The 13473-nt window shown below is 42.5% G+C and overlaps 1 protein-coding gene across 1 annotated transcript in view; it reads right to left on the bottom strand.

The window, feature by feature from the left end:
- Positions 1–13473, bottom strand: part of alk (ALK receptor tyrosine kinase) — a gene marked incomplete at both ends in the record, with an annotated part of 658401 nt that overhangs the window by 8719 nt on the left and 636209 nt on the right. The window contains one exon of the mRNA XM_083632425.1: positions 9033–9125. Within this exon, the coding sequence (XP_083488551.1) occupies positions 9033–9125 (93 nt within the window). The remainder of the gene's footprint in view (positions 1–9032; positions 9126–13473) is intronic.

Below are 13473 nucleotides of genomic sequence, written 5' to 3' on the forward strand. Positions count from 1 at the left end.
TATGAACCATTGCACCACTATGATGCTTAAAGAATCAACAATAACTCGTAGATCCAGGCCTTATATACCCTAACCCGAGGACTGAGAGACAACTGTATTTGTCTAGAGATGTGTTCAGGAGGTTTTGGATCATTTGGTTTAACTGAGCGATAAAGCAGGCGGCGTCTCTTCAGTGCAGTGATGAAAAGAGATGTTTTGCTGACAAATAATATGGCCTAAGGGGAACAAAGAAAAGTGGATCCACCTAAGAACTGAGCCTTGAGGCAACTTGCGCGTAATCAACGAAGCAGAGAAAACAATCAGTAGTCGAGACAGATATGGTAAGAGTCGGTCCGAGGCAGTCACAGGCCAGCCATCTCTTACATCTATTAGAATAACTCTTTGATGGTGACTCAGTTCAGTCACAGGGATACCCAGCCATCTCTTAAATCTATTAGAATAACTCTTTTGATGGTGACTCAGTTCAGTCACAGGGATACCCAGCCATCTCTTAAATCTATTAGAATAACTCTTTTGATGGTGACTCAGTTCAGTCACAGAGATACCCAGCCATCTGTTAAATCTATTAGAATAACTCTTTGATGGTGACTCAGTTCAGTCACAGAGATACCCAGCCCTCTCTTAAATCTATTAGAATAACTCTTTGATGGTGACTCAGTTCAGTCACAGAGATACCCAGCCCTCTCTTAAATCTATTAGAATAACTCTTTTGATGGTGACTCAGTTCAGTCACAGAGATATCCAGCCATCTGTTAAATTAGAATAACTCTGTGATGGTGACTCAGTTCAGTCACAGAGATATCCAGCCATCTCTTAAATTAGAATAACTCTGTGATGGTGACTCAGTTCAGTCACAGAGATATCCAGCCATCTCTTAAATCTATTAGAATAACTCTGTGATGGTGACTCAGTTCAGTCACAGGATACCCAGCCATCTGTTAAATCTATTAGAATAACTCTTTGATGGTGACTCAGTTCAGTCACAGGATACCCAGCCATCTGTTAAATCTATTAGAATAACTCTTTGATGGTGACTCAGTTCAGTCACAGGATACCCAGCCATCTGTTAAATCTATTAGAATAACTCTTTGATGGTGACTCAGTTCAGTCACAGGGATACCCAGCCATCTGTTAAATCTATTAGAATAACTCTTTTGATGGTGACTCAGTTCAGTCACAGGGATACCCAGCCATCTGTTAAATCTATTAGAATAACTCTTTTGATGGTGACTCAGTTCAGTCACAGAGATACCCAGCCATCTGTTAAATCTATTAGAATAACTCTTTTGATGGTGACTCAGTTCAGTCACAGGGATACCCAGCCATCTGTTAAATCTATTAGAATAACTCTTTGATGGTGACTCAGTTCAGTCACAGGGATACCCAGCCATCTGTTAAATCTATTAGAATAACTCTTTTGATGGTGACTCAGTTCAGTCACAGGGATACCCAGCCATCTGTTAAATCTATTAGAATAACTCTTTGATGGTGACTCAGTTCAGTCACAGGATACCCAGCCATCTGTTAAATCTATTAGAATAACTCTTTTGATGGTGACTCAGTTCAGTCACAGGATACCCAGCCATCTGTTAAATCTATTAGAATAACTCTTTTGATGGTGACTCAGTTCAGTCACAGGATATCCAGCCATCTGTTAAATCTATTAGAATAACTCTTTTGATGGTGACTCAGTTCAGTCACAGAGATACCCAGCCCTCTCTTAAATCTATTAGAATAACTCTTTGATGGTGACTCAGTTCAGTCACAGAGATACCCAGCCATCTGTTAAATCTATTAGAATAACTCTTTGATGGTGACTCAGTTCAGTCACAGGGATACCCAGCCATCTGTTAAATCTATTAGAATAACTCTTTTGATGGTGACTCAGTTCAGTCACAGGGATACCCAGCCATCTGTTAAATCTATTAGAATAACTCTTTGATGGTGACTCAGTTCAGTCACAGAGATACCCAGCCATCTCTTAAATCTATTAGAATAACTCTTTGATGGTGACTCAGTTCAGTCACAGAGATACCCAGCCATCTGTTAAATCTATTAGAATAACTCTTTGATGGTGACTCAGTTCAGTCACAGAGATACCCAGCCCTCTCTTAAATCTATTAGAATAACTCTTTGATGGTGACTCAGTTCAGTCACAGGGATACCCAGCCATCTGTTAAATCTATTAGAATAACTCTTTGATGGTGAGTCAGTTCAGTCACAGAGATACCCAGCCATCTGTTAAATCTATTAGAATAACTCTTTTGATGGTGACTCAGTTCAGTCACAGAGATACCCAGCCATCTCTTAAATCTATTAGAATAACTCTTTTGATGGTGACTTAGTTCAGACCCTCTTCTCTCGGCCTACTGTAGGATTGAATCCTGTCAGTCTATTTCTTCCTGTCTAAAGAAAAGACTAAGAGAAGTGGACCGCTCTCATTCAAAGCGCTTGATGAGATCTAATCGCAGTGACATTGAAGCTGAATGGCTGCTGCATTCATCAGGAGCGCATTGGTATCTCCCGAGAAAAAACATTTCAGTAATATGGAGCTTACAAAGAATGTTTGTTATTCCGCCATTTTAATCTCGTGCAGAACCTTCTTTTTGGCCTTGGCAAGTGAAAAGCATGATTTAAAAAAAGTAGTGGAGGAGTGGAACTTCTATCAGCTATTCAGCTTGTTATCTATCCATTCTAACATGGTGAAATGTTTTGAAAAGGATGAGACGGCGACATGTCAGAGAGCAATCCCTCAATCAGTGGATCGGGTTTTTTAAGGACAGGGTTTATGGACACATTTATCACTAGGCTACTGCTAACACACCAACCACACACACACCAACACAGACTCAAAGCTGAGCCAGAGAGGGGGGGCATTACATACAGACCTAGGGAATCCATAGCAACAATGGAGGATAAAACAAAACATATGTGTGAGTATTGTAATCATGTATTAGTCTAGCAGCAAGTCCTCAAAAAAGGCTTTAGTTTTTGAGATACCCCTACCCGAGGTAGAACAAATGCCAACAATGTTTTTTCTTATCTTTAGGGTCTCCCATTAATGAAATTGATTCTTGGCAAATTTTATTTTTGGGGAAAAAATGTTTTTTTGGCTGTTCTTTAGAACTACCCCAATCCCTGAAAAAGAGCCAAATTAGGCCAGTCCGAATAGGGTAAAGGTGACAAAAAAGCTCATACCTTGAGAATGCTCACTCTTTTCCTCACCAGATTTGCTGAGGTATGAACCAGGTGGCTGCCCTACATCACCAAATAGTCAGAAAATGATTTACCTAAAAAGATCATGAATTATAGTCCTGTAAATATAGCTTTAGTTTAGGCGGAAATTGTACTTTGTGGTGATAGGAACATAGGACTCCATCACTTTTCTCTCATTTATCAGAAAAACAGAAATCCCTGGAAAATATACCATTACTGAATTGTCTAGGGTGCTATTGAACCCTGACCAGTAGTTGTATGGAGATATCTGGTACAGTTCTATTGCAAATGAGATTTCTTTAGACATAGACCTACTACCTCTTCTCTGAAACTGTCAAATTAGGTCATTCTGAATGGGGGATAAGTGAAGTGGCATAATAGCCTATAAGTTAAGAATGCTCACTCTGATGGTCATCATATTTGGAGAGGGAAATACCAGGTGGCTGAACTACATCACCAAATAGTCAGAATGTGGGTAAACCAATAAAATAAAGTTGATCTAAATTACAAACCACCTGGAGCGGCTGTAGCTCAGGAGGTAGAGCAGGTCGTCCACTAATCGCTTTGGATAAAAGAGGTCGGTGGTTCGATTTCCACCTCCTCCAGTCGGCATGTCGAAGTGTCCTTGGGCAAGATACTGAACCCCAATTGCTCCGGATGCTGTGCCAGCACCCTGCGTGGCAGCCTGCCGCCATCGGTGTATGAATGGGTGAATGTACCTACTGATTGTAAAGCACTATATAAATGCAGGCCATTTACCATTTACCATAAAACATAGAAATACAAGGTGTAAATATTGGAAGTTTTATTGAAACTGGAACATTAATCCAAGTATAATAGTAATCATAATACACAATCACAAAAACAGACTAGAAAAACGGATTAGAAAACAAAATAACCAAGGCAAAAATAAAACAGAACAGAGAAATAAAAAGTGACTGCTTTTTTGTCCAGGTATATGGACACTTTTTTCACAGCCAAAGTATCAGGCCTTTGTTGCGTATTATGACCCAACCAGATTATTGTGCCAGTGTTTGGGAGTCTGGGGCACATTCACAACCTTATCCTCCATGGACTGCAGTTGTAAGGATTGCAAAAGAGTGATGCAAACAAAACTGTCTAAATATTGTTCAGTCTGGAGGCAGCCTGTCTATCTGGAGACGATCATGTTTAATATACTGTATCCTTAGTATCATTGTCCATTTGTCAGATTAAGCTATCACAATGTTACATTCTTCCCTCTTCTGTGTATCATATTGTAACCTTTTTCCAAAGTATTTGGATCTTGCATTGTTGCTGCGCGTATATAAGATGTTGGAAGGGCAACAGAGATGCACTGGCCCTTTCCACTCTCTCCACAGTTTGCATCTTTGCAATACAAGTAAGTAATGTCTCTCACTTCTGTAGGTGCTGGGGGTTTCCTAAATAGAGCTGGTCAAATGGCTCCATCTCTGACAATCCATCCCTTGACGATAGGACTCCATAACAGGGGTTTGGACATGTGACTGTGACACCATATCACTGTCTGATACATTGCTCTTGCTGTCTACCAGCATGTCATGCACTCACTGACTGTGACACAACAAGTAGTTTGTACAGAATAGGAAAGACAACAGCATTCACCAAACTCAAGACCCATCTCAGTGAGCTCAAAGATCTGGCCCATTTTGGACTCTTCCAGCTTGGAAGTCTTTGCCAGTCGCAAGAGAATTTGCGCTTCTGCTTTACGGAAAAAATAAAAAGGAAAATGGACTGATGTGCACAAACTTGGATGAACTGAGGTTCATAATTGCATCAACAACATATGCAGCCTCTGCAAACCTGCCACCAACAGAGGATGAATTTGCACAACATGTGCAAAGAGCAATGTACTGTATCAGACAGCGATATGGTGTCACAGTCACATGCCCAAACCCCTTTTATGGAGTCCTATCGGCAAGGGATGGATTGTCAGAGATGGAGCCATTAAACCAGTCCTATTTAAGAAACCCCCAGCACCTACAGAAGTGAGAGACATTACTTACTTGTATTGCAAAGATCCAAACTGTGGAGAGAGTGGAAAGTGCCAGTGCCTCTCTGTTGGCCTCCCCTGTACGGAGTTCTGTACCTGGTGTGTAGAATGTCAAAATGTGTCCCCAAACGTCTCTGAGGAACCTGACATTTGACATTCTAGTATCTATATACTTGACCTCTCACTGAAACATATCTTATGTACGCGCAGCAACAATGAAAGATCCAAATACTTGGGAAAAAGGTTACAATATGATACACAGAAGAGGAAAACATTTTACATTGTGATAGCTTAATTTGACAAATGGACAATGATACTAAGGATATATTAAACATGATTGTCTCCAGATAGACCGGCTGCCTACAGACTGAACAATATTTACACAGTTTTGTTTGCATCAGTCTTTTGCAAGCCTAACAATTGCAGTCCATGGAGTATAAGCTTGTGAATGTGCCCCAGACTCCCAAACACTGGCACAATAATCTGGTATGGTCATAATACGTTCAACAAAGGGCTGATACTGTATTTCATATTTGGATATTTGGACTTGGCTGTGAAACAAGTGTCCATATACCAGGTCAAACGAGCAGTCACTTTTTATTCCTCTGTTCTGTTTTATTTTTGCCTTGGTTATTTTGTTTTCTAGTCTGTTCTCCTGTTTTTGTTTATGAAATGAAATGAAGCACTGAGATTTGGGGCTACCATAAAACAAATGTATTATTATAACTATTATACTTGTATTATTCCATCATGTCAAGACAGGAGATACTACTGATTTATAGTTTGGATGAATGTTCCAGTTTCAATAAAACTTCCAATATTTACACCTTGTATTTCTATGTTTTAGAGGCTTGTAATTTTGATAAACTTTATTTATTGGGTTACCCACATTCTGACTATTTGGTGATGTAGTTCAGCCACCTGGTATTTCCCTCTCCAAATATGATGACCATCAGAGTGGGCATTCTTAACTTATGGGCCACAGTACCCATCTGACCTGAACCACTACTGTCCCAACTCCAACCTCCCCTTCATCTCCAAAACTCTTGAGAGGGTGGTTGCCGCCCAACTCCAGTCCCACCTCGACTCAAACAACCTCCACAAACCATTTCAATATGGTTTCTGCCCTAATCACAGCACTGAAACAGCCCTGGTAAAAATAACTAACGACCTCCTCCGTGCAGCTGACTCTGGACTCCTCACCATCCTCATCCTCCTTGACCTCTCCACTGCTTTCGATACCATCTCCCACCCACTACTTCTGGAGCACCTGGCGAACATTGGAATCACTGGTGTTGCAATTCCCTGGTTTGCATCCTACCTCACTGACAGATGACAGTTAGTCCAACTAGGGAACCACACGTCCGGGTGTTCTGCCGTTTGACCCAGGGGTCAGTATTGGGTCGACTCCTATTCATCACCTACCTCCTCCCCCTGGGTAAAATCCTCTGACACCATGGTGTCCGGTTTCACTGCTACTCCGATGATACCCAGGTCTATATCCCACCAAACCCACCACCGCTCTTCCTCCCACCTCCCTCACTGCTTGCCTCCAGGACATCAGGAGCTGGATGAGCAGGAAGTTCCTGAAGTTAAACGCCAGTAAAACCGAGGCCTTGCTCATCGGCTCCAAAAACACCCTCTCATAAGCTCATAACACCACCACCCCAAACATCATCATTGACAGCTTCCCTGTTCCCTTCTCCACCCAAGTCAACAGCCTCAGCGTCATTCTGGACAGCACCCTTTCCTTTGCACCCCACATAAAAAACATCACCCGGTCTGCTTTCTTCCACATCCGCAACATCTCCAGACTCCGCCCATCCCTGTCCCAATACAGCACCAAAGTCCTCATCCACACATTTCTTACATCCCAGATTGGTTACTGCAACTCTCTTCTCTCTGGCCTACCCACCAAATTGCTCAACAGACTCCAAATGCCTGGATCATCACCCGCACTAAATCATCTGACCACCCTGTTCTCATTCAACTCCACTGGCTTCCCATTCACTACCGGATTGACTTTAAAAACCTTCTGCTCACTTACAAAGCCCTACACAACCTAGCACCCACCCATCTCTCTGACCTCCAGGAATACACCCCTTCCCGCTCCCTACGCTCTTCCTCAGCTGGCCTCCTGACCGTCCCCACCTCTCGCCTCAGTACCATGGGTGCTAGGGCCTTCAGCTGCTCTGCACCCAGACTCTGGAACTCCTTGCCCCCACACATCCAACAGTCTGACTTCATCACCACATTCAAATCCCACCTCAAAACCCACCTGTACAAATTGGCCTACTCACTTTAATCATATACAGCACTTAATCTGTTATTCGCCTGCCGTGTTTATCTCCTGTCTTTTCTTATATGTACGCTCATCGTATTTTAATGATGCTGGTGTTTGCCATGCCTGTTGTTTTTATGTATGATCTTTTAGAATGGTATGTCTCTTATGCACTGTACAATGACCTTGGGTGTTTTGAAAGGTGTCACCAAATAAAATTATTATTATTAGAAGTATACCACTTATCCCCCCATTCGGAATTTTGACTGTTTCAGAGAAAAGGCAGGGCTATGTCTAAAGAAATCTCATTTGCAATAGAACGGTACCAGGTATCTCCATACAACTACTGGTTAGTGTTCAATAGCACCCTAGACAATTCAGTAATGGTATATTTTTCAGGGATTTCTGTTTTTCTGATAAATGAGAGAAAAGTGATGGAGTCCTGTTCCTATCACCACAAAGTACAATTTCCACCTAAACTAAAGCTATATTTACAGGACTATAATTCATGATCTTTTTAGGTAAATCATTTTCTGACTATTTGGTGATGTAGGGCAGCCACCTGGTTCATACCTCAGCAAATCTGATGAGGAAAAGAGTGAGCATTCTCAAGGTATGAGCTTTTTTGTCAACTTTACCCTATTCGGACTGGCCTAATTTGGCTCTTTTTCAGGGATTGGGGTAGTTCTAAAGAACAGCCAAAAAAACATTTTTTCCCCAAAAATAAAATTTGCCAAGAATCAATTTCATTAATGGGAGACCCTAAAGATAAGACAAAACATTGTTGGCATTTGTTCTACCTCGGGTAGGGGTATCTCAAAATCTGAGGGCCCTTTCTGCTAGACTATATGTAATGTAAAAAGATAGGGTTAGGGTTACTTACCACCAAAATGGCGGCTATTTCTGGATAAGCCTACAAAAATACGTCATCCCTGCGGTACTCTATTTCTCCAGGGTAAGCTCACTGAGCACAATTCCATTTTCCAACAATACCCTGCTTCACATTCAAGACACATTCACAGTGGGAGCTGAGCGGTACAACCAAACCACTCTACTGGTGGCCACAGAACAGTGCCTTGCTCATGGGCAGCTTGGCAGTTGTTTTTGAAGGAGGATAGAGCACTACTCATTCGTTCCCAATAGGTTTGAACTGGAGACCTTCCTCACCTAAAGGCTCGTGCTGCCCTATTTATTATAAAACAATTAGCACTTTATGCTAGTGCTACATAAGTAAAGTCGCAGACATTTACTCGTCCTCAGCAACCCAACCAGGTGAGCCACTAGGATGCCCCAACAACAGCACTTTATTTGCTCTCGTCTTGGTCTTAATCTTGGATCTGGAGTTCATTTGGACTCGACTAAGACTAGCCCTGTGTTAGGACGGCAATGGAAATAACTCTTACGACTTTATTGTGATATCCTGATTCATTATTTTATACTGTATGCTTGTTGGTGTATTGCATTTTAAATTTGTCAAATAAATTCTATCAATCAAAGTCTCTGTAGTCTGTGTTGGACCTGTACCTGTAAATGTCCCGGGCCATCCCAAAGTCTCCAATCTTGGCCACTCTGCCCAATCCTTTGCAGGTCAGCAGGCAATTCCGAGCTGCAATGTCCCTGGAGGGAGAGAAAAACAAGCAGACAGATCACTGGTTGTATTTACTGCTTGTAGCAATGGCACTTTTATCTCTTCATTGGAACAGAGGTTCTCAAATGTTTTTCAGCCAAGGACCCCTTACAAGATAGAAAATATACCGGGGAGCCCCTCAATCTGATTTGTGATTTTGGGCTAAGCTTAATAAGCTTGTTTCCATGGGTAATGTGCTTGACTTTTAAATTGATAGGTTTGTTAGATTAGAATGTAATCCATGAACCATTTTAGATTTAAAGCATAAAATGTTTTCCTTGAACTATGAAGCTTTTGCAAAAAAAAATATATACTGTATATTTTTTTTTATATATTTAAAAAAAAATATATATATTTTTTTTTCCTGAAAACTTTTCGCAGACCCCCTGGCAAAGTGCCACGGACTCCCTGCATTAGAACTCATCAACTCACTGCCATTGTGAGACTCAACCCTGTCATTCTATAGCAGATGGGCATACTGTATATACTGTATATACTGTATATACTGTAGCCTACAGGTCCAGCAGGTGGAAAATGCAATCATCATCATCCCACAGCTTCGCTCACACCGTGTGTCTGTAGTAGTTTGCCAAAGTTTTTGGTTTATTCGCACCTTTAAGAGAACTCCATGTTGGATACACCCACAGAATGTGAAGTTCAATCTAACTGCCAAGTTGCCCCCAGGGCAAAGCCAGTACAGTCAGTGCAGAGAGAGATGAACTACATGTGCTACAGGATATGCAGGGAGCTGCTTAGCAGGAGGGAGACGCGGCTGAGAGGGAACATTCATAAGATTCATAGTGTTGTGGGATTGTTTCTTCTTTGATAAAACACGTGTTCACACACCACACCACACTCTACGTGTTCACACACCACACTCCTGTCTTTGATAAAACACCACACTCCTGTTCACACACCACACCACACTCCTGTCTTTGATAAAACACCACACTCCTGTTCTTCTTTGATAAAACACCACACTCCTGTCTTTGATAAAACACCACACTCCTGTTCTTCTTTGATAAAACACCACACTCCTGTTCTTCTTTGATAAAACACCACACTCCTGTCTTTGATAAAACACCACACTCCTGTTCTTCTTTGATAAAACACCACACTCCTGTTATTCTTTGATAAAACACCACACTCCTGTTATTCTTTGATAAAACACCACACTCCTGTTATTCTTTGATAAAACACCACACTCCTGTTCTTCTTTGATAAAACACCACACTCCTGTTCTTCTTTGATAAAACACCACACTCCTGTCTTCTTTGATAAAACACCACACTCCTGTTCTTCTTTGATAAAACACCACACTCCTGTTCTTCTTTGATAAAACACCACACTCCTGTTCTTCTTTGATAAAACACCACACTCCTGTCTCGGGGGAAAGAAGTGGAGCACACGCACTGCATTCTGCTCCCAAGGCTTCTACATTCATCAGCACCTGAAGAAGAGATGTAGCGAGCGAGCGCACTGCTCTGCAGTAGCATGACACTTATGAGTGCATGCTAGTGCCAATAAATAATGATGTGTCCAAATAATATCATGTGACTTTTTTTTTTTACCTTTATTTATACAGGGGGAGTCTCACTGAGAGCAATGCTCTCTTTTTCAGGAGCGCCCTGTTCACATTCACACAGACATTCATACCTGGAAGGTGACCAGTACAACCACAGTCTGATCTGCTGGCCACTGATCAGCTCCACTGGAGCGGTTGGGGTTAAGGGCCTTGCTCAAGGGCACCTCAGTGGTGGTAATGAGGGAGGGGGGCAGGCGCCGCTTTTTCACTTTCCTCACCCAGATTTATCCGGCCAGTCCCGGGGATTGAACCGACGACCACCACCGCCCACTGCCCCTTGTGTTCATGATCATGACACTAGTATTTATGGGTATTTAGACACAAAGGCTATTTAGACATTGGCACTGTTCTTTACGTAATAGTTCAGACTGATTTAAACGGAGGATATTTTCAGAAGATTTGAAGACATCATGATACGTGGTTGCCCCATTTCAGGGTGCCAAAAGTGTTTGGAAAGATCACACTTGTTACAGTAGTCCTACTTTAATGTGGATATTTGTTATTTTTTGTATGAAGCCAAAAATGGCATGTGTCTTTGACATCGCTTTGCATTCCAGTTCATCTCTATGAAGATTGGGCTTCTAAATCACTATGAAGTAGGCAGTGAAATGAGTGTTAGTAAACTAGCATCTGAGTTATCAAACCAGCAAACGCTCGCGTCTCACTGGAACATTTGATATTAAATGATGTGGGGGAATTTCATGTCTATCCTTACAGCATTATTCCTAGCAGGAGTCTCTTGCAGGTTCATTGGTGAAGAATATAGCATCTGATCCCAATACTTCCAGGCTGTGGCATGTGTTCCTATGTGAATTAACATAATGCTGCCTGCATGCCAATGAAGATTAAAGGCTTACCGAGTCAAAGTGAAACAATAAATCCCTTTAGTGGCGTCTCAGCTGTTGCAGGAAGAATGAATAATTTCTAATCATTAGCATCATAGCATGAAAACCCACAGAGCCACTGACTCCTCTCTTGTGTGCTGCTGCTGCTGTAGCTACATTCAAATAGTCCTTATTTAATGGCTTGGAAGAATCCATGGAACTGAATAGTGTTTGCTTGTACGCAGCCTTGAGATGCAGCAGGACGTGGCAGACTGCACGTGGAGGAGGGCTTGAGGGAAGGTCACGGTGTGATTGTAGGCTACAGTTTTGTACAAAGGAGGCCATTATTTAAAAAGGCCCCATAGATCTTATTTACGCTGTTTATTTTAACTGCAGTTTAAAGATCCATTTCACTGCAGCAGTTAGAGAACAATCTGTTATTAGCCCATTTTAACACCCAAGGAAACATTAAACTAGGGTTAGGGTGAGTTTTAATACTGAAATGAGCCTGAAGGACGTACGGGGTTAGGGTGAGTTTTAATACTGAAATGAGCCTGAAGGATGTACGGGGTTAGGGTGAGTTTTAATACTGAAATGAGCCTGAAGGATGTACGGGGGTTAGGGTGAGTTTTTAATACAGGTTTGGAGGCAGGAGCGGGGCGAGCCTCCGGAGAAGAGCCGGCTATTAGGTGGATTGATGGGGCTTTACCGTGCCACGTCGGAGCAAACGAGCTTTAATAGGTCTCGTCTGTCATTGGACAATTCCCAGGAAGAAGTCGGAGAGAGACGGGAAGGAGGGGGCATGCACTTTAAATGTCTTGAGGTGATTGGTGGAGCAATTTTGACCGTTTCCCTTTTGAATTTTATTCTACTTTCCTCAAGGATGTCAAGGGAGAAGATTGCCGAAAAAAGGAGTAACGGGGTGAGACAGGCTCCTAGATCCTTCAGACACATCCTCTGCTTTACCTAGCAGAGAGAATGGCTGTGCGTCTGTGTGTGTTTGGGCGGGAAGGAGGGGGGGACTTTAGTGCCTCGGTTGCAGACCATAAAATGGCGAGCCAGCCGGCCCATCTGCCTGCTCCTATGCTAAACTCATCACTTGTCCTTTCTGCCATGTTGTGGAAGGTGGAGGCATGGAGGGCCCATATGTTCCACTTGGACAGATGCAGTTGCCTGGTAATTGCGAGTGAGCTGCAGAAGTCAGCAGGAGGATGCGGGCATGTCTGCGTTCCTGTATGGCATTCCAAATGTAATATGTATCCATATGGCAGTTTCTGTCTGCTTTTCCCACTCTTTCATCTGTCTGGGTAAACAAAAACAAAGAGCGCGCCTCATGCATCTTATCGTAATGATGGACTGTATTTGTTTATCCCAAGACATTGTTTGCTTTTGCATATTCAAAATGTGTGGTCCTCTGGTGAAGTACCCGTGTATGAACTGGTTCTCCTCCAGGTATTGGCAGCTTTAAGTACCTGTGTATGAACTGCTTCTCATCCAGGTATTGGCAGCTTTAAAGGAGAATTTCATTTTTTTTTTTAAACCTGGAGCCCTCTCCTCACATTAATTATTATCTGACGACTCACCCAGTGTTCTCCGCAGCGTTTTTGTCCGTCTTAGATGTTGTTGTGATCGAAATAGTGTGCAAGCCAGTCCTAGAATGGAGCTCCGTGGGGGCAGCGTGGTTTTCCTCCATGTAAATAGACAGTTTTATTCCCGTTTTCGACCCATATCGTCATAATCTGATCCCTAAAGAACCATCAGACTGCTATTGTCCCCCGGGCTCTTTACAGCGGTAGTTGCAGGCATCCCATTTCCTCCTGTCGGGTCAGTGACACCAACTCTCGTTAAGTCAGTCCACAGGCCAGCGGCAGGAAAGTCTCGCGGGACTTGATGAGAGTTGGTCTCACTGACCCGACAGGAGGAAATTGA

This window comes from Poromitra crassiceps (assembly GCF_964638095.1).
Source record: "Poromitra crassiceps genome assembly, chromosome: 3".
Taxonomy (NCBI): domain Eukaryota; kingdom Metazoa; phylum Chordata; class Actinopteri; order Beryciformes; family Melamphaidae; genus Poromitra; species Poromitra crassiceps.